At 41.9% G+C, this 21,953-nt stretch overlaps 1 protein-coding gene and 1 non-coding gene across 5 annotated transcripts in view; both read left to right on the forward strand.

Annotated features, from left to right (window-relative positions):
- The first annotated feature begins 598 nt into the window (after positions 1-598).
- Positions 599-671, forward strand: TRNAK-CUU. Its single transcript has one exon. It is a non-coding gene; the product is annotated as a tRNA-Lys (tRNA).
- Positions 672-16,173: 15,502 nt separating this feature from the next.
- MORF4L1 (mortality factor 4 like 1) overlaps positions 16,174-21,953 on the forward strand; it is a 40,850-nt gene continuing 35,070 nt past the window's right edge. For 2 of the 4 annotated variants that reach the window (XM_036735115.1, XM_036735117.1), the window contains exons 1-2: positions 16,178-16,407; positions 21,816-21,862. In XM_036735115.1, coding sequence (XP_036591010.1) covers positions 16,368-16,407; positions 21,816-21,862 — 87 coding nt within the window. In that variant the 5' untranslated portion in view covers positions 16,178-16,367. Of the gene's footprint in view, positions 16,408-21,815; positions 21,863-21,953 lie in introns of all 4 variants that reach the window. The other 2 variants (XM_036735116.1, XM_036735118.1) reach the window with 2 other exon arrangements.

The following is a 21,953-nucleotide window of genomic DNA, read 5'->3' on the forward strand; positions in this document are numbered from 1 at the left end:
TCCTGCAATACAAAATCACCGAAACGTAATCTCTGTGCCTCAGTTTTCTCACCTGTGAAATGAGCCAGCTGGACTAAATGTCGGCTATGGTTTCTTCTATGTTAAACTGTCTGCGAAGGTTCCCAGAAGAAGTCATCCTCCCCAACCCCTGAGCTCCCAGAGGCACAGACACAAAGGCATAGACTGTCTTATTCTCCCCTGTTTTCATTACCTGCCTCAGTAGCCACAATCTCGGGTCTGGGTTCTGTAAGCAAGGGTTTTTCCTGGAGATCTGCGAGCCATGGCAGAGAGGTAACTAACTAATAGGTCTACTAGCAGGGCAGGGGCAGGACTGAAATGGGGGAAGGGGTACTCACCACCAGGGGGCGGTGACATTCTTGTGAAATCATAGGATTAGTGACTCAAGAGTTGGTTGGGGTGGGGGCGGGTCTTAGAAAACAGCTACCTGAGAGTCGTAGAATCAAAAGTTCAGCCGAAATAGTGAAAAAAAAAAGTGCCAGTGAAACATCCCGCTCAAACAGCAATTCATCACACTCCTTAAAAGGAAGTACCGCTCCTAATCTATGAAGGGACAGGGAAAAACCCAAATTTCCGTCCTGCCCGGCTAGCTCAGTCGGTAGAGCATGGGACTCTTAATCCCAGGGTCGTGGGTTCGAGCCCCACGTTGGGCGGCGTAATTTTTCTCAACCCACATTTTAGCCCCGGATTTTCAAAAGGAAAAAAAAAACCAACTCCAGATCAGTTTCGAGGCTAACCTACGTATCTGCTGAGAAACCGCGCAACCAGAAGGTTACAAGGTATCCAGGGCAGAACTAGGGAAAGGCGCGGGAAATACTCCGGCACGCTGCGTCACTACTTTCCCCAGGGGTCTGGCTGGACCTCTCGCTGGCGGCTTCCCCAGTCTGTTCCCCAAAAGAAGCTTTGAAGGGCAGAGTGAACGGATGGAGAGCAGAAAACTTTTAGATTTCTGGAACGTTAAAGTACGTGGAACGTGAGCAGAGGGTCACCCACCTCTCCGCCCAGACCAGGGTTTCTAATTAATCATAGGGCATTCCTGCGGCTTCTCACGTCCAAGTCACCGCCACGCACTCTTCCACGTAGAGACATTGGCTTCTTGGCTGTCCCATGAACAAGACCCTCCATCTCTTGGCTCCAGGCGGCTGTCCCCCATGTCTGGAAGGCTCTCCCTCCTCCGCTTCTAACTACTGACCTTCCTGGCTTCCTTTAAGTCCTTCTACAGGAAGCCTTTCCCAACCCCTCTTAATTCCAGCACCTTCTCACTTCATTATTTCCTATTTATCCTGTATATAGCTTGTTTTTTATATATTTGTTGGCACGTTGTCTCACTCATTAGATTGTAAGCTCTTTGACCACAGGGACTGTTCTTTTCCCTCTTTATCCCCAGGGCTTAGCAGTGTCTGGCACACAGTAGGTGCTTAATAAACATTGATTGATTAATATAGTCTTGCAGATAACTCTTTGGAAAACTCACTGATCTGCCACTTCCCCGACTGAGAAGCTCTTTTAATTCAAACCCCCGGCCCCACCCCTACCCCCTACCCTCCACCCCACCTTTGCTTTTCTGCTCCTCCTTAAGGGAAGGCTTGGCAAGCATCCCCAGTGCTGCACAGTAGACTTAGCTAAAATGGATTCGGCCGAAGCTAAGACCAGTTTGAAGTTTCTGGAGTTAACTTCGTCTTCCAACCCCCTAGCCCCCCACTCCCGCCCCCTCTCTTTTTCCCTTTTCCGCCTCTGGTTACTCTGTCCTTAAAGAGCCAGACAGACATTTATCTTCTCCCTCCCCGAAGGGTGCCAAATGCCTACTGAGAACCAAACCCTTTTTCCTTGGCATCTGTCTTGCCCCAACAATCAACTTCAAACCATTTCCCAAGGCAGGACTTGACTCTCATCTTGCCAGCCTCAAATGCTAGTGCCCTGACCTGTACGTGTAAGTGCTTTCTGGCAGTCCTCAGATATTTCTCCTGATGAGTTTCTCTCGAAGCCAATACTTAATTTACAATGGAAACCATTTCAGGTTCCTGGGCCTCCACAGATTGTGCTGCAATTTCTTAACAAAAACCCAAATTTCAACAGCTTGACCTGAGCCCTTAGAAATAATGAAAAACCCCAAACATGCCGCTATCATAGAAGTGGAGTGATTCTCCTGAAGGAAACATTTTTCCAAGAAAAGCTAAATTAGGTTTCACAAAAAGGAAGGTAGAAATTGACAAGAAATGTGTCAGGAGAGTAACAAATAACAAACACCCACCTTTAATGGAAAGAAACAGCTCTGGCCAACTTGTCAATTTGTTTTTGATTCTCTGTCTTGCTCCTGGGTTTGTGGGGAGTGTGGGTTTAGGAAGGGATATTGTGCTGGACGTGGAATGAGAACAAACTGGTTTCATTGGAATCCAGCCATAGACCCATATGTGTGACCCTGGGAGAGTTCCTAAAACTCCTGGTGCCCTAGTCAACTTTCAAAGACTTTAAACGGAAGAACAGTTGCTGATCTGCTTTGGCAGAAGGAGCTTCCCCAGGAGGAAGTCCCTATATGAATGAAATCACAGGTCCAACCTTCCTTCCCATCCTTCCCCAACATCCCAAATAGCAGCTACCTCAAAGAGCTGTTGCTAGGATTCACTATGCAAAGTATTTTGCAAACCCTAAGTCGCTATACAAATGCCAGTTACCATTTCCCGAGGTCTAAGGGTTTTAGTCCATAGTCTCCTTCCTCTCACAACCCCCAAATCAAAAAGCAGAAAGAAAGGACCTAATTCTGGAGTTTCTGCCTATAAACACAAATCTTAGCTTTACTTATTATGTACCGTTTTTGAAATAACTACTGGGTTGTAAGCTCCTTGACAGCAGAGGCTTTAGCTGATTTCTCCTTACAGTTCTGCACGCACTCCACCCCTATTGTAACAATCTGCTAGCAGCTACGGTAGGGGTGTAAGACCCAACAACAACCAGCACACAGAAAGCGGTCAGCACAGGTTCTTTTGATCTGCCTTACTAAGGAAAGTAACTTTAAGGGGTTAACAATCTTACTTAAATCCAACATATACATATATTATTCACTTAGTTCAGGGGAAAAAGCCAGCACCTTGAACTTCAGAGCAAATACAAACAAATTACAAACATCGACAGATGGATCTTGTCTGATTCAAATCTCAATGCATAGTTACCAGAGTTTAACAAAGTCCCAACATCCGGGTTTACAAGCTGGAGGGCTCTTAACTACAGCTGCCCAGAGTCTCCACATCAACACACCTCCAAGAGTGAGAGCCCCCAGCAAATAGCCCTGTTCTCTCTTTTCATAGTCTCTTTAGCTGGCCCATCTGAGCGACCAGAACTCAGGCTTCTACTATTGACTCTGGTCTTAGCAACTCCCCTCAGGACCCTGAGAACTTCACACCCACAAGGTTTAGAACCTAGTAGATAGGGGTTTGGGCCTGGGGCTTTGCACCTAGTAAGGTTCAATCAAAGACACTTAATTAATCATTCTAAAACAGTAAGAAAGTCCCAACTTAATTGCCAACACAATCCCCTAAGCACACAGCATGTAGCAATAAAGAATGAATGAGTCATCTAAAAGGCCTGATTTACCCATATGTTCCAGGCTCCATTAAAAATGGAATTAAAACAAACCAGTATGCAATTGCAAAAACATATAATATAAAGTAATAATAATATTTCCCTTGCCCCTCTCATTTTTTCTCTAAATGGATGATTTCATTGGCGTGGGGAAACTCCTAGTATGAAAACTCCTTCCACCAACTGTGACATTTGTAATTTATAGCCTCAGAGAATTGCTTAGGCTGCTAACAAGTTGGTAGTTGCTCAGGGTCACTTAGTTGTGTCAGAGATAACATTTGTTGGGTTCTTCCTGATATCACAGTTGGCGTTCATTATACTAGGCCTCCCTGCCTTTCTGGAAGAATCATTTTCCTGCTACAAACTGACAGAGGAACATGTGGTACGCAATAGTTGAACTCCTTGTCCCTAACACCAAGAAAGCCAGTAACATCTGACCCTCAGCAGATGGAGCCTGTGGCAGAATCCAAACTTGCATTATTCCCTAAATAGCCACAATTTATAATGCATCTTCCTATGTCTGCTCTAGTTTTTCCACTAGGTTATAAATGTAAGAGGGAGGAAACGGCCAGATCATAAACTCAAAGGAAATGGACCTTGAATAAAAAGGCCTGGGTTTGAGTCCCAGCTCCACCCAGTACTGTACCTGGACCAATGTATACCTTTTGTCATCTTTCTCATTACAATTTCCTCACCTATAAAATAGGGTAATAGTATGTTGACTACCTTCCTCACAAGGTTATTCAGGGTGCTTTGTAAACCATAAAATGCTACATAAAGAGAACTATAATTACCCTGAAATGGATTGGCAATGGATTGTACAACTCCACTGAGGAGCTCCAACAATAATTATTATTTATGCAGTCTTGTACTGTTAGTGGCTGATTAGGTGGGAGCAAGGAGGAAAGGAAAGATCACTGAGGCTTTAAGTTTTAGGTGCCTGGGAAAATGATGATATCCTGCGAGATAGGGAGGCTGGGAAGGAAATGTGGATGAATATGGACCTGTAAATGATTAGTTCATGGGATCATTGATTTGAAGCCAGAAGGTCCCCGAGAGGCTGTCTAATCTAATTCATTCATTTTATAAATAGAAAACCAAGTCCAGGAGAACTTAGTCAATAAACATTTACTAAGCACCCACTATGTACCAAGCAGCTTGAATGACTTGGCCAAGGTCATATGAGGGGCTTAAGTGACAGAGGCAGGATTTGAAGCCAGTTCCATTTCTTCTAAGTCCAGCTCTCTTTGGAGTGTTGGGTTTGGGATGGAGGTCTCCAAGAGGAAATGCCAAATAGGCAGTTGGGCTTGTAGGGCTAAAACCTGAGTGAGAAGACAAAATAAGGGATAGAGATTTAAATTAGAAGCAGAGAAGGGAAATCATGAGAATAGTTGAGCTCAGTGATGGGGGGAAAAGATTGGAGAAGTAGGATAATGAGGATTATTTTTTTACCTATATTTCCTTGTGGATGGCCTCTGAAGTCCCTTCCAGCTCTGAGCTTCTGGCCTGTGAGAGCAACATTTTACAATTGTGTAGCGACACAGGACAGACAAAGACAGATGTCGGAAGAGCAGATGGAGGGACCGGCCAATTAAACAAGCTCGTAGAAATAGAACTTCTTAGTTAAATACCAGAGGCATATGGTAATTTCCTTCTGCACTTCAAGGATCCATGACTTTCATCAGAATTCTTGTCTCCACCCACACAGATTGCTACTGTTGCTAATAAGCGTTTTCTCTGAGGGGCCATGGCTAATAAAATCTACCACCTGTTCTCCAAACCTCAGACTAAGATCTTCTTGGAATTTAAGCACTCTTTATTATCTTTGAAAAACCTGCACGAGCTCACATTTCACTGACGGTCTTCCAGGGTCCAGGATCATTGCCATATTCTGGATAGATGGTAGAATAGAACTTTAGTCCTAAGGATTTAAGGTTTTTATATTACAATCATTTTAAAACTTTGTGACATTGGGCACATCATGTTTGAGTCTCAGTTTCTGTACCTATGAAATGGACTATATAGTCTCTAAGTTCTATATCCCATGATACTATATATTTTTGTCTTTAGAGATGTTCCCCCCTAAATTACAGCCCTTAAACCTGCCTGACTCCATTTGGTTAAAATTAATTCAGCTCAGGAAAAAATAATGTGTTCTACCCCCTACCATGGGTTGGAATCTTTGTCCTTGAGGCCACATCTGCAAGTGTGGTGCTTTGACTGAATCCAAACTTCGCAAAACAAATCCCCTTAATAAAGGAACCTGTTCTGTGAAGTTTGGATTCAGCCAAAGGGCCACAACTGAGGACCTAGAGGGCCACATGTGGCTTCAAGGCCACTGGTTCCCAACCCTTGACCTAGACTATCTATCTCTTGTATGTATTTAGAAATTTACATGTTTTTTCCATTAGAATATAAGCTCCTTAAAGATAGAGAATGAGTTTTTGCCTTGCTTTTTGTATCCTCAGTGTATAGCAGATCATCTAGGCTACAATAAGTGTTTAATAAATGCTTGTTCACTGACTGACTCATTGGATAAAGTTAAAAAATGATAGAATATGAAAGGCTTTTCTAACAATGAGATTGGTTTCTGAACAGAACTGAGGGGTCTTGAGAAATTCCTAGCAGTGTTCAAGCAGAATACCTTTTTTGAGAGGCTCTTCAAGGTATCCCTGAATGGGCAAGAAAATTAGGTAGATGTCATTTGTAGAGGAAAAAATGGGGAGCCAATGCACTTGGTTCCCAGAATGCGAGGTATTTTTATTCAGTTCTTATATTTGGTACGCTCTTAATAAATGTGTCAAATGAATGAACTCCTCTCTTAATGACTGCCTGCTTATTGGTGTTGTTTGTCCTTTATTTTTTAAGAGGACCAGTGATATCATGGGTGATAGCCTGACTTGGGTGAATTGGATCTAAGTGAGGCAGAGGTACACGAAGTCACCAGCTTGACTTTCTCTTCCTAAGTCATCAAAGTCCAATGACAAAACAAGTCAGGATGACTGGTAATGGCCTGGGATGAAGTGGGTGGCCTTGCCCTCTCTGGTATCTGATGAAGCTCTAAGCGCTCCATAGCACCTGCTTTAGTCCTCATCATGACCACTGGAACAAATTGTTCTCATCTACCCATGCCTCCAGGGGAAGTCTTCACATGCCTGGGGTAGACATTCCTCTAACTCACAGACAGGTTTGAGACTGGTCAGTTCCTTCAACTTGGTTTAGCCTGTCTGCCAAGATGGTTTTACCAGGGTGTAGCCACTGAGCATAGAGTTCTTGGAGCCCCATATGAGAGCTGGGTAAATCAGGTGGACACCAAAGATGGATGAACAGCCCTGAAAAGGTCCCAGCAAGCCCTCGCACCAGAGGTTCTACTCCTCCTGAACACCCCATAGACCCCTCCATTGTCTACTTCGGTCTTACCTGGAATAATACCTCACGTTCCCCTCTACTGGGTCTTTCCTATGTCTGATTCCTCCTTTGTTGAGAGGACAAGTCTCAGATACAAAGGTCTTAGAGGCCAATGGAGTGAGGTATCCTTTCTCTTCAATCCATCCTTTATACAAAATTAGTATTCCTAATATTTCTAAATTCTTTTTTTTCTTTTTTTTCATATTTTTTATTTAATATATTTAGTTTTCAGCATTGATCTTCATAAGAGTTTGAATTACAAATTTTCTCCCCATTTCTACCCTCCCCCCCACTCCAAGATGATGTATATTCTGGTTGCCTTGTTCCCCAGTCAGCCCTCCCTTCTGTCACCCCACTCCTCTCCCATCCCCTTTTCCCTTTCTTTCTTGTAGGGCAAGATAAATTTCTATGCTCCATTGCCTGTGTATCTTATTTTCTAGTTGCATGCAAAAACTTTTTTTTTTTGTTTTTGAACATCTGTTTTTAAAACTTTGAGTTCTAAATTCTCTCCCCTCTTCCCTTCCCACCCACCCTCCCTAAGAAGTCAAGCAATTCAACATAGGCCACATGCGTATCATTATGTATAACCCTTCCACAATACTCATGTTGTGAAAGATTCACTATATTTTGCTCCTTCCTAACCTATCCCCCTTTATTGAATTTTCTCCCTTGACCCTGTCTCCTTTCTGTTTGTTTTTGATTACCTCCACCCCCATCTGCCCTCCCTTCTATCATTCCCCCTTTTTTTATCTTCTTCTTCCTCCTTTTTTCCTGTGGGGTAAGTTACCCAATTGAGTATGTATGGTATTCCCTCCTCAGGTCAAATCTGATGAGAGCAAGATTCACTCATTCCCCCTCACCTGCCTTCTCTTCCCTTCCTACAGAACTGCTTTTTCTTGCCACTTTTATGCCAGATAATTTACCCCATTCTATCTCTCCCTATCTCCCTCTCTCAATATATTCTTCTCTCATCCCTTAATTTGATTTTATTTCTTTTAGATATCTTCCCTTCATCTTCAACTCACCCTGTGCCTGCTCTCTCTCTCTCTTTCTCTCTCTCTCTCTCTATATATATACACATACATATATACATACATACACACTCATATATATACACATAAACATATATATATATATATATATATATATGTGTGTGTGTGTGTGTGTGTGTGTGTGTGTGTGTGTGTGTGTATGAATATTCCCTTCAGCTACCCTAATACTGAGGTCTCATGAATCATACACATCATCTTTCCATGTAGGAATGTAAACAAAACAGTTCAACTTTAGTAAGTCCCTTGCAATTTCTTTTTCTTGATTACCTTTTCATGCTTCTCTTGATTCTTGTGTTTGAAAGTCAAATTTTCTATTCAGCTCTGGTCTTTTCACTGAGAAAGCTTGAAAGTCCTCTATTTTATTGAAAGTCCATATTTTGCCTTGGAGCATGATACTCATTTTTGCTGGGTAGGTGATTCTTGGTTTTAATCCTAGCTCCATTGACCTCCAGAATATCGTATTCCAAGCCCTTCAGTCTCTTAATGTAGAAGCTGCTAGATCTTGGGTTATTCTGATTGTGTTTCCACAATACTCAAATTGTTTCTTTCTGGCTGCTTGAAGTATTTTCTCCTTGATTTGGGAGCTCTGGAATTTGGGGACAATATTCCTAGGAGATTTCTTTTTGGGATCTATTTGAGGAGGCGATCTGTGGATTCTTTCAATTTCTATTTTGCCCTGTGGCTCTAGAATATCAGGGCAGTTCTCCCTGATAATTTCTTGAAAGATGATATCTAGGCTGTTTTTTTGATCATGGCTTTCAGGTAGTCCAATAATTTTTAAATTATTTCTTCTGGATCTATTTTCCAGGTCAGTGGTTTTTCCAATGAGATATTTCACATTGTCTTCCATTTTTTTATTCCTTTGGTTCTGTTTTATAATATCTTGATTTCTCATAAAGTCACTAGCTTCCACTTGCTCCAATCTAATTTTTAAGGTAGTATTTTCTTCAGTGGTCTTTTGGACCTCCTTTACCATTTGGCGAATTCTGCCTTTCAAGGCATTCTTCTCCTCATTGGCTTTTTGGAGCTCTTATTGCCATTTGAGTTAGTCTATTTTTTAAGGTATTGTTTTCTTCAGTGTATTTTTCAGCATTTTTGGGGTCTCCTTTAGCAAGTCATTGACTTGTTTTTCATGGTTTTCTCTCATCCTTCTCTTTTCTCTTCCCAATTTTTCCTCTACTTCTCTAACTTGCCTTTCCAAATCCTTTTTGAGCTCTTCCATGGCCTGAGACCAGTTCCTGTTTTTCTTGGAGGCTTTCGTTGTAGGCTCTATGACTTTGTTGACTGTATGTTTTGGTCTTCTTTGTCACCAAAGAAACACTCCAAAGTCTGAGACTGAGTCTGGGTGTGTTTTCGCTGCCTGGCCATATTCCCAACCAACTAACTTGACCCTTGAGTTTTTCAGCGGGGTATGACTGCTTGTAGACTAAAGAGTTCTATGTTCCAAGCTTGGGTGGATGCGCTGCCACAACAGCACTCCTCCTTCCCCAAGAACCCCCAACCCGGACTGGACTTAGATCTTCAGCAGGCTGTGCACTCCTGCTCTGATCCACCACTTAATTCCTCCCACCAGGTGGGCCTGGGGCTGGAAGCAACTGCAGCTGTAGTTCCGTAGCTGCCCCACCTCCGGTGCCCCTGGGGCAGTAGCCGAACCGGGAACTCCTTCCACTCCTGCAGCTTTTCCCACTAACCTTCTCTGTTGTCTTTGGTGTTTGTGGGTTGAGACATCTGGTAACTGCTGCAGCTCACTGATTTAGGGCGCCAGGGCACACTCTGCCCGGCTCCTGGTCTGGTTGGTCCGTGCCGCCCATGTTGGGCTCTGCCCCTCTCCGCTCCCAGCTCCGTGTGGGATAGACCTCACTCAGAGACCATCCAGGCTGTCCTGGGCTGGAGCCCTGCTTCCCTCTGCTCTTTTGTGGGTTCTGCAGTTCTAGAATTCGTTCAGAGCCATTTTTATAGGTTTTTGGAGGGACTTGGCGGGGAGCTCATGCTAGTCCCTGCTTTTCAGCTGCCATCTTCCTAAATTCTTAATGTTGAGGCATATTATGGTCAAAATAAGGTAAACTAAGGCACAACATTCCAAGAACAATTTATTAGTAGAGTATAGATTTGCCAATAGATTCCCCTGCAATCATAAACTAAACATTTTTAAAGCACCACAGAAGGCTGAACTATGACACTTTTAAAATTATGCATTAAAAAAAAACCGCCTGGTTTGAGCAGAGGTTGAACAATACAATTTTATATATAGTCTTGAACCCAAATTTTAAAACTTACTATTAGAATATGCTTAAGGCCCATTTATCCCATTAGAATAATTTACGTCTGACATACATAATTGTTTGGTCTTGCTTTCTTAACATTTTCCACTCTAGCTAATTCTGTGCTTAGCAGGGTGAGATACTTTAGGGATCTAACCCTAAACATGAAAACAGAGCTAACAGCACTCTTGTAAATAGCTACCTTTCATCCCTAGGTTCATTAGCCACACAAATGGACTTGCATAAAAGATGCTTATTGTAATTGTAACAGAGGATGAAAGACTTGGGATGGGATGTGTAAATATCCTAAGGACTTAATCTCAGATTGTATACAGAGAGCAGTGTATATCTCAAATGAGCTGTCTACATGGAAATGGCCAGCACTTCAGGACATGCTCTACACACAGGTGTTAATCCCAAATTAAACCTAAATAAAATTGGATGTCCCTTTGAGGAAACACAAGATAGTTTATAAGTACTCTCTTCTATGGCAACTTATTGCATGTAAATTCTTTTTCTTATAACCAAACAGAAGATGCTTCTGATTTTAACTTTATCAATTAATAGATTAATATCTTGGTCCCACAAACTTCTTCATTTATTCTCATATTATTCTGAGACATTTCAAGCAACTTGCATCCTATTAGGGCAGTGCAGAGGTTCTGGAGTATTGCCACAAAAAGATTCTGTATTAAAAAGAAATCGCAGTTTTACCTGCCCTGGTTAGAGAGATTTGCTATGAAAGGAAGGTTACAACAGCATCAAAACTGGTCCTCAAAGCCTAAGCCTAAGGGTACAGAATGATGCAACATTGGTAGAATAGGATCTTAGTTCTGTTTGATTTCAGCTGAGTTGTATTTACTATTTGGAACCGCTAATCATACACAGAAGTTCCACCTTATCCATATAGTATCATAGCCAGACTCAACATTAATCAGGTAGGAAACATTCCTCCTGGGAAAGGAAATAACACAATGGGGAAACTCAGTCAAGAAGTTCCTCCCTTAGTCCACTGCAAGGACATCCCCTCAATCTTTCCCAGGTACAGACATCCACCTGCAGTAGTTCTCAGACTGGACTTCCTTTGATCAGCTAGTGGCATTTCCTTCAAATGGTGTATTACTATCATTTTGACAATTATACCTGAATTCAAAACTCAGAACAATATTGGGTTACAGTCCCATGACATTTCATCTGAAATCGCGAAGTTTCACTAATCATAGCTGAGGGCTGGATATAATTATTATTGCTTTCATGTTGCTGCAATAAGTTAGTTAACAATAAAAAAGTTAGCATGTCTTCCAAAAAATAAATCGACATTCTTTTCTCCTTTTTCTTTTTCCTGCATAGTAAGCAATTCTAATTCTTCTCTTTAAAAATATACCTCATTAAATACTTGATAGATATTAATATTATGACAAGAGCCACTAATCACCTAATTAATAATTTCATAGTATCCAAATCAAAAGAAGTTAAAATTCGCCAATGACATAATTTCATCGTCCTTCTAACAGTATTTCTTATATAATGGTTTCCAGAATTTTCAATACTAGAAAATATAGAAACACTACAATAAAAACAGTCACAATACCATGAATTTAAAACATGACATTGTGTGGGTCAGAGACCACTACTCACATTAAAAACAGACAGAGACTGTTCTTGGAAAAAGGCAAAAAGGAATTTATTACTTTCTCATGAGAAAGGACATACCTCAGCATGACCCAAGATGATGCCAGCACCTGTGTGTGTGTGTGTGTGTGTGTGTGTGATACAGCTCAAAGCAAGTTATATAGACCCTAATGTCACATTCTAAACTCAGAATCTTTTCCCAGCAACAGAGAACAAAGAACAAAAAGACAGGCCTGAGACCAGGGATTAGTATTCAGCAAAAAGAGAGTAAAAGCTAGATAAACAGGACCTTGCAGGTGTGTGTCTACTGATGTAATTTCTTATCTCTACTTTCTCAGCAGAGCAGTTTCTAAAAATATAGAAGGGATGCAGGGTGAGGATGGATGGTAGGAGAGATAAGGTCTTGTCCCACACTGAGGGGGCTTCACTATTTCAGCATTCCACGAATTGTAAACTTCCTTTGAAATTAGCCCAAACTTACTCCCCCTTCTTTAAGCTGCAGTGGTATAATCCCTCTGGGGATCAGGGTGGAGATGTTGGTTCAGATTTTTCCTTCCTTTGTTCTTTCTCTCATATATAGTTATGGTGATGCTCCTAAGTTCGCCTACACCTTTCTCATGCCACGTAGGGCAGAAAACTGAATATACCATTTTGAAACTGCAAACTTGTTTTTTTCTCCTTCTCTTTGAAAATTCACTGATACTATTTTCAAACTAGCTTCTTTCTAATCAGCAAAACAAGTCTGTCATTCTCCAGGGGAAGAGAAATAAAAGGTCTATGTAATATTAACAATTATGTTCTTAATTTACTTAAAACAAAAGAATGTTAAACCCAAACTCACTAGAATATTTTAGCATTTATAAAAACATTCAAACTGCAATTTCAAAATTCACAGTAGAAAACTTACATTTTAGTCACAAATTCAGTTTCTAATTAGTTTACAATGTCATAACATTATATGGTCTGAGGGAAATGATTCCCTTTTGTTCTTATCTGTTTTTCTCTCTGCGCTCCCAAAACTTGGCGAGAGTTTAGAAATGTAGAGAGAAAGGGAGAATGCCTTTTTGAAGACTTAGAGAATTATTCAGAAAAGTTCACCTTTGTTTTCCCAAGAAAAAGTTAGTTTATAAGACGTAGAGAGAAACAGAGAAGCACTTGCTAGCAGGATTTTTTCTTCTTAACTCTGTGCACATAATGACAATAAACACCAGCGACAAACTTTCCTTAAAAAAAAAAAAATAGTGTGCACAGGTGAAAAGTCTCTTCTCATGCCAAATATGGGACCTTTCCAGATTCTCATATATCAAAGACTAATTTGGGTAAGGGTGTCCCCAGGTGTTGAATAGAGAGACTTTCCTTCTCATTTAATTTTTCCGACTTTTATTTTTAGTTAGTCCCTTTTGACTGGGAAGAATCTACTACCGGTTTATCAAGCATTTGCCAATTTTGGTTATTTGTGACTACTGGCTGTTCTACTTGCCAATAATGTTAGTTGTGACATTGTGCTGCCCCAACTCTTTTTGAATGGTTTCACTTTTACCACTTGCCAATTATAGCAGGAGGCCCAGGACTTAAGTTCCCCTTCCTGCCTAGGGCAGTGAGTGGCCTGGAACTTACTTTATGATTTCCCTAAATGGGCACCATTGTATGTGTGTCTTTTGATCACTCTGGCCTGTGCCAGGAGTTTCCACTGAAGAAAAGAAAATTTCTCCAAGGGGCCTGTACTTTAGGGGGATTTCCTGAGTCTCCTACTGTCAATTATTACCAAACAATAATACTTAAAACACAGATAGGACATCAAGACAAACAAAGCTACAGTTTCCCCAACAGTGTGAGGGTTTACCTTGGTTTGGAAAGGCTGGGATTGGGTGCAGAATCAGGTCTTTGGAGCAATCTTCTACAAGGAAATACCCCTGGTGAAAATGTTACCTGAGGGCTCTTGGGAGGGTTGGGAAAGGGTGCTAAAAGGTTACTCCAAGGACTAGTCTCCTACCCCCAATTCCTTCATTGTTGCCAGTTGTTAAGGTTAAAATAAGGTAAACTGAGGTACAAAGTTCCAAGCAAGATCAATTTATTAGTAAAGTGTGAATTTACCAATAATTAGAATCTCAGCTTCCTCAGCAAAGCTAGGACCCTGAGATGGGGGAATGGTCATCCTTTTATAGGTTTTAGGGAAGTGCAGAACAAAGAACAGGAAGTTATGATTGTTTAGAGATCGGGAAATAAACCCCTCCTTCCATCCAGTGCCTAAGAAATGTTCATTGTTTGAGTCTACCAGCAGGGTTAGAGATGGTGGACCAGACTTCTTTGGATAACAAACCAGACGGAATTCAAGGGTAACATTCCTTGACACAAAAAATAGAACAGTGATTAACAAGAGAATTGGATTTCTAAATTTAACTCATTCAAGAACAGCTGAATTTCTGAACTAAGTTCACAGACAAAGAATCATGACTTACCAAGTTACAGGACAAAATCAATTAGCTGTAAATAGGATCAATTAAAAAAAAGAAAAAAGAATCAATGTGATTATTTCAGGTGGCTGGTAGCACAGTAGATAGAACACTGGGCATGGAATCAAGAACAGCTGAGTTCAAATCCAGCTTCAGATCCTTCTCAGGTGTCGGATTGCCTTAGTCTTCCCTACTCTAAAAAGGGGATAATGGTTGCACTGACCTCCCAGGGTTGTTGTGCGGATCAAATGAGATATTTGTAATTTGTAAAAAGTGCTTAATAAAGACTTTTTTCCTTGTGGCACTCTGCTATTTAAAAAATTTGTTTGGCTCCTTGTTTCCTATGCAATATATGCTTCTGATTTTGGTGTAACGGGTGTCTTTACACTGGCTTTACTTTCCAGTCTTAACTCACTTGACTGTCTTTCAGTTGCCCCAAGACCCAGACAAACTGGACTGATTTCCATCTCCCCTTCTTCTCCTGCCCTTTTCTTTGCTGTGGTCCTTCTCTCCTCTTGAAATCAGTATCACAGAGGAGATGTAGCTGGGGGTTCTTTAGTTATAAAACGGCAGCGTCTTCCAAAATTATTGTAAGCAAAGTGCTTGAGCAACGGGAGATTTTCCTCTGTGGGAAGGGCTTTCCTTCTTTCCTCGGTCCTTCATCTAGTCCAACTGCCCCTCATTTTTTTGGGATGAGTAGACCGAGGTTAGGTAAGGTACCTGCTCAGGATGGCACACCTGGTAAGAAGCAAACCTGGGACTCCAAACTAGGGCTTTAGACCAGAGCTCACAAAGCCTTCGATAATCAACTTGGCCAAATTTCCTGGTCTTTCATGAGATTTTTACCTCCTTTTAATTTCTTACGAGAATTTTCCCTGGTCTCTCCTCTGGCCTCATTTCATTATACCTTGCATCATAAAATAAATGTTTGTTCATGCGTTGAATTTCATCACACCTACTGGTGTATTTTCCCTTCACTTAATCTTAAACTCACAGCCCTACACCCCCAGCTTCCAGTACAGAATCCTGTGCACAGCTTGGTATAATGGGTGAAATGGGTTCATAGCCTATTCTTGCTACTTTCTAGTCATAGGTATTCACAGTCATTGGACTGTGCGCTCCTTGAGGGCAGGGACTTGTTTTTTTGCTTTTTTTTTTTTGTCTCCCAGCACAGCACAGCGCCTGCTATAGTAAGCGATGAATTAATGCTCATTGACTTTCAGATTATCTTTAATTTACCCTGAATATATCCAGCTCTTACACAGATAGATATTTGTGTTTTCTCCCCCATTTGGCTGAGAGCTCCTTGAGGGCAAGGTAATGTCCTCAGCGCTTCGCACAGTGCCTAGTACACAGTAGGTGATGAATAACTGTGCTTTGCCTCAGAGATGATCTCCAATGTACTCTTTCTGTAGCTTGTCTATTTGCAAATTATCTCCTTTGGCTATGACATAGGTTTTGCTAGACTTCACATGGATAATGGATAAATTTGCCTTCTCAATGAGTAGGGGAGGGGATAGAGGAGGGAGAGAAATTTGGAATTAAAATTAAAAAAAAATGGACAGCAAGTAACCTCTTCCATCAGTAAGTGAGCTCCTCGAGGGCAGGGACGTTCAGAGAACACATTAAGCGCCTACAAAAGCGATTCGCTTTTCTTATATAGAGTGACGTAATGGGGAAAAAAAAAAGCCAGCCAACTCCCCTCCCAGCATGCCTCGGGACGGTCCGGAGGTGGGCCTGCGCGTGCGCCGAAAGTGCGCGTGCGCGCTCACTCACTGCAGTCCTCGGCCCGGGGCGCGCGCACGGTGCCGCGCGGCCTGCGGGCGTCAGGCGAATCGGGCTAGGGCCGGCGCCGGGCGTGACGCGCGGCTGGGCGTGGTGCGGAGCGGCCGCGGCGGTAGCAACGACGACGACGACGGAGGGAGGAGGCGGAGAAGCAGGAGGCGGAGGCGGAGAGTCGTTCATAAATGGCGCCGAAGCAGGACCCGAAGCCCAAATTCCAGGAGGGTGAGTGCGGGCCGCCGGCCCCAGTGGGGGCGGGGGAGGCCGCGAGAGGGAGATGGGTGGGCAGGGAGAGGGCTCGAGGAGGCTCCCCCAAATCGCTGCGGAGGATCTGAGGCCCGGAGGCTGGGGGGAGGGGGCATCGAGCCATTTCGGCCGAAGAGAAAGCCGAGGCCTGGCCGGGGGGAGGGTTCCCAGATCTCTGGCCTCGGGGGGCCCTCGGAGGGCAGGACCTACTATTGTCTGCCTCCGCGTCCCCGGCGCTCCAGGAGCGGCCTCGGTGTTTGTCATTCGTGCTTGTTGGCCGGACCCCCGACGGAAATCAGCTTTTCCTTCAGTTCTTTATGAGTGCTTCTGGCCGGCGTCGGAAGGCTGGAGGACCCCAGATCCTGGCCGGGCCCTTCATTTTTACAGAGAGGGAAACTGAGGCTCAGAGAGCGGGAGCGACGAGCCCCACGTCCCCCGTGATTTGTGTGCCCCCGAGCTTATTCCGGGGGACGCAGGAGGGTGAGATGTAGCGTTTGGAGGGGCCCGCAGAGGTTACCCAGGCCGGCTCCCCACATTTGACAGATGAGGAAACTGATCCAGAAATGTAACGTGTTTTTCTCAAGGCCTCCCAGGTAGGTGAGGTCAAGGTCTCTGACTCGGTAGCAGCCCCGAGCCAGCACGCCCCTCACCCCCCCGCCCCTTCTCTGGGTTCTGGGGGGTCTTCCAACGGGGGGCGGGGGGGGATGAGTGAGGAAGAGGAGGGGCAGGGTGGAGGAAGGAGCCCGGCAGAAACTGAGGGCACAGAACAGTGGGGGGGGGGGGGCGATGGGGGCGGTGCTGGCTCTCCGTCCTCCCAGGTCGGCCTCGGCTTAGGCAGCAGGTTCCATCCACTCTGGAAGGACGGAGCCCTTCTGAACGGGCCCAGGGCCCGGGCCCGCCGACTGCTGGGGCTGCTCGTAACATGGCCGCCTGAGACACACCTTGAGCTTGATGGCGGAGGAGCAGTGGTTGGGGATAATGCAGCATTTCTAGAACCAGGCTTTTGCGTTGGCTTCAGTGTCCTGGGGTGAAGGAGAAAGACTTTGATTTTACCTTCTCTTAAAATTTTTGTTTTGCTTTGTTTGCAATTTTGAATTTTCAATCCAGTACTTTTTACTATAAAACCCTGGAAAATGTGTTTGTTCTCTACACTGTAAACCGTCAAGTTCGGCTCACAATTTTACCCTTTTGTTGTTTACCTGTTCTTGAAAATCAGACTATTACATGTACGTTATCTTTTATATTACCGTCCATAACAGATATTACTTCAACGTAGCTAGTATTTGATCCGAGACAACCTTGCTTCCGTAGCAGAATTCATTTTTTTTCAGCAAACATTTGAGAATGTACTAGCATTCAGTTCCAATGCCTTTGATCTGTGAACCGGCTGTAAAAAACGGGTAAGGGAGGTCTTCGCTGTGAAGAAGCCCTTAAGCTAGTTGGGAAAAGGAGACGAACAGTTAGCTTGCATTGTATGTAATGCATATGTACCAGAAGTGTAGTTTGATGTTGGAGGTGAGGCTAGGAGTGGTCGGGGGAGCGAGGTTCTGTGGAGGATGAGGGAATGCAATAGGTATTAAGTAGGTCAAGTAACAGCTGACTTTTACATATTCTTTAAATATGTAATTTTTAAAATTACCATTTTCTTCCTTACAGCCACCCTATGAATTAGATGAGGGATGGGGAGTGGACTTAGAATTTAGTTGGTCTCTGCAACTTCTTTTTTAGGGTGTTATGTGGAACACTGAGAGGTTAAGTGACTTTCTTAGAGTCCACCAGCCATATGTTAGAAGCAGGACTTTAACAAAGTCTATGTCTTCCTGCCTCCTAGGCCAGCTCTACCTGCTACCCTGTGCTGTCTTTGTGAGATAGATCCTTTCACTATTGTATTACATTCATTAGAACTGAAGCTTCTTGAAAGAGTCATTGTTTCATTCTTTGTGTTTGTATCTCATGCTTGTGCATTTAGACTACGGCCCTAGAAGGCAGCCTTGCTAGCAGGAAGGCCTGGCTTCTTGTCCAGGGGTGCTACCTGTACATTCATAGCTAAAGTCACTTAACCTCTCAGGTACCCACTGGCTACTTGTTAAGTTATAAAAGACTCACTCATCATTGGCATTCCATTACACATCAGGGAAATCACACACTTGGAGAGGGGAAGTGACTAGCCACACAGCTAATAAACAAAGGATTTAGTATTCAAATTCTTCATTGCTTTGGACTGCTTCTGCTTTGTTTGACTGTACTAGAATATAGGTGGTGGGAGGTGTGAGCTGTGAGTTGAGTAAGTCTTAGCGTAATACTGGATTTACATATTAAGATTTTGGATTCAACTCAACATTTTTCTTTTTCTTTTTAAAATTTATATATTTTTAGTTTTCAACATTCACTTTTATGAGATTTTGCATTCTAAAATTTCCCCCTTCCTCATGATGGCATGCATTCTATATAGGCTATACATGTATGTACAATCATATTAAACATATTTCCACATTAGTCATGTTGTGAAAGAAGAATTAGAACCAAAGGGAAAAACCATGGGAAAGAAAAAACAAAAGAGAAAGTAGTATGCTTTGGTCTGCTTTCAGCCTCCCTAGTTCTTTCTCTGGATGTGGATAGCCTTTTCCATCATGGGTCTTTTGGAATTGTCTTAGATCATTGCATAGCTTAGAAGAGCTAAGTCTGTCAAAGTTGGTCATCGAACAATCTTGCTGTTACTGTGTACGATGTTCTCCTTGTTCTGCTTTACTTCATTTGGCATCAGTTCATGAAAGTCATTCCAATGAACTCAACATTTTTGCATTGAATTGTAGGATATAGATATCTGAATTGAATGCATATTAATTTGAATTAAATATTTTGAATTAAATTGTAGGATTTATATACTATCATTACATCAGTATTTGAACAGACAGCAGGACCAGACTGCAGAAGGTTTTGAAAGCCAGGCAGAGTGGTTTAGATTTGTTATTTGTAATCACAAGCTCCTGTAATAAATTAATCTCAGGACAAGTTTTTTTTAAAGAAACTATGATTAATTAGTTTACAGTGAGATAATTTACAAGAATATCTTGAGGAGAAAGTAGGATGTTTTAATATTAAAATGGAAATATATCATCTTAAACCACAATAGTGCATGGATAATATGTGACTAACAAAAATCAATTTGCTAAAGCTTGGGACTTCTAAATTTTCAAACTCTTTAAAGTGAAATAAGAAGAGTTTGTATCTTCCCTAGAACTAGTAATAAAATAAAAGATTGTCTTACTTTATCTCAAGTACATTCCATTTTAAAAAATGTTGCCTTTGGTACCACTCACATCTTACTGTCTTGGGAAGTACATGAAACAAAAGGCAAACACATGGTATTCAAAATGAAAGCATATTTTCTAAATACAATATAAAGCCATCAAATTGCATGGTTGAAAGAGAGTTCCATGCTTTATTCCAGTGATTCTCAGTGCAACAGGTAAAATGTAAGTGAGGGTAAAGGATGTTAGGGAAGGTTCAGCAGAACCTGTGCCAGAGATAGGATTTGCTAGCCCTAATGAATGTGAGGGTGAGGTTTCAATCCTTAATTGGCCACTTACATAACCTGTGCGGTCTTAGTTTCCTCTTTTGTAAAATTACAGGACTGGATGAGTTAACTCTTAATGTTCTCTTCTCACTCTGAATTTATGAATCTGGCTTCTACTGTGTGGAAATTCAGCATTCTTGTACTTAACAAATAGTTTTTGTTAAATGGTCACCAATACTTTGTGCTTCACTGAAGTGAACATTGCAAAGTTGAGCCCAATATCCTATATGTAAGTTTAGTGCTGTAAGGGCAGCTAGGTGGTACAGTAGATAAGAGTGCCAGGCCTTGGAGTTAGGAAGACCTGAGTTCAAATTCAACCTTAGACACTTAATAGCTGTGTGACCTTGGACAAATCACTTCACCCTGTTTGCCTCAGTTTCCTCATCTGTAAAATGAGCTAGAGAAGGAAATGGCAAATCACTCTGGGATCTTTGCCAAGAAAACCCCAAAGGAGGTCACAAAGAGTTAGATGTGACTGAACAACAACAGTGCTGTAATGAAACCATTCCTAGTATACTGTGTATTTAAATGGACATTTTGCTTTAAGACATGGATTCTTCACCTTTTTTGAGTCATGGGTCCTTTTGGCCGTCTGGTGAAGATTGTGGGCCTTGTCTCAGAATAATTTTTTTGAATTCGTAAAACGAAATACATAAGATTATAAAGGAAACCAAGGTTTAGTGAGGGGAAAAAAGATGTAATTTTTTTCTCCCATCCAAGTTCATAGACCACCTGAAATCTGTTCATACACTTTGGGGGTTGGGATCCTTGGATCCCAGTTAAGAATCTCTGTTCTAAAAAGTCAGGTTAGTGACATATGTACGTGTTAAGACTAAGTAAACTTTTTTAGTGGTGTCTCAGTACTTCATTTTTAAAGTACCTCTATTTTTACACAAGGGACACTGTGTATGTCCATTTGACTATCGCTCCTTTGTGTAAAAGGGTGATTGGCTTTTGAAATCCCCTTTTAAAAGCAGAAGCTACCAGAAAAATTGGTGTATTTTAAACCACTTTTTGATTCAGGAATAGCTCACCTATTTGAATCATTAGGACTCTTTTTAGTCTGTAATAACTTTGGAGCCTGGTGGGCTGGGCTTATTGAGATTCTTTTTGATCTCGTTGAAGACTGTGTTGACCTGGTTGATGAGTCTAACTGGACTAAATAACTTAGGAGAAACAGAGCTATTCTTAGCCCTCCAGGGATTCTTCTCTCTTCTTGATCTAGAAGGAAATTTAGGAACAAGGACTGAATCAAGAGTGTACAAAGCAGGGGTGGAAATATAGGATTTACCTCTAATTTCCAGTTGATTTTAGGCTTTCAGGTTTCATCTAGTCATTTCTATAACTGTTTAGCTTTTAAAATCCTGTCATGTGGATTCATAGGGAATGGTGGGTTACCCTTGAAATACATGACATGCAAAAAAAGGGGCAAAAATTAAATTCTAAGTTGAAGGGCCTTTAGAAAAAAGAAGTTGAAGTTTCAATATATAAATTATATTACTTCACATTTAGGTGATGGTCATGGAAAAGACATGGTTTCTGCTCATGTAGCAAACTAACAATTTCAGGTATATAAACTATATCTTTTTTTTTGTTTATTTCATTGACTTTTGTGTTTGTCTCAGGTTCATATAGCAGAAACCTACTCATTTGTATATATGTTTGAAATTTGACCTGAAATGTTGATCTTCCCCTTAGCTTCACTTAGTGTTATGATAGTATAAGGCATGGGTAGTTATTTTATTTCATTGTCCCTTATCTTGAACCTGTACAATTATGCATTAATTGAATACTTTGAAATATTTTACAGGTGAACGTGTGTTGTGTTTTCATGGACCACTCCTTTATGAAGCAAAGGTAGGAAGCCTCTTTTTCTTTTACTAGGTACCTGAAAGCTACTTCTGATTAGTTTTTCTTAAAGTTTTTCTTTTGCAATCTCTCTTTACCT

Source organism: Trichosurus vulpecula, chromosome 8 (genome assembly GCF_011100635.1).
Source record: "Trichosurus vulpecula isolate mTriVul1 chromosome 8, mTriVul1.pri, whole genome shotgun sequence".
Taxonomy (NCBI): domain Eukaryota; kingdom Metazoa; phylum Chordata; class Mammalia; order Diprotodontia; family Phalangeridae; genus Trichosurus; species Trichosurus vulpecula.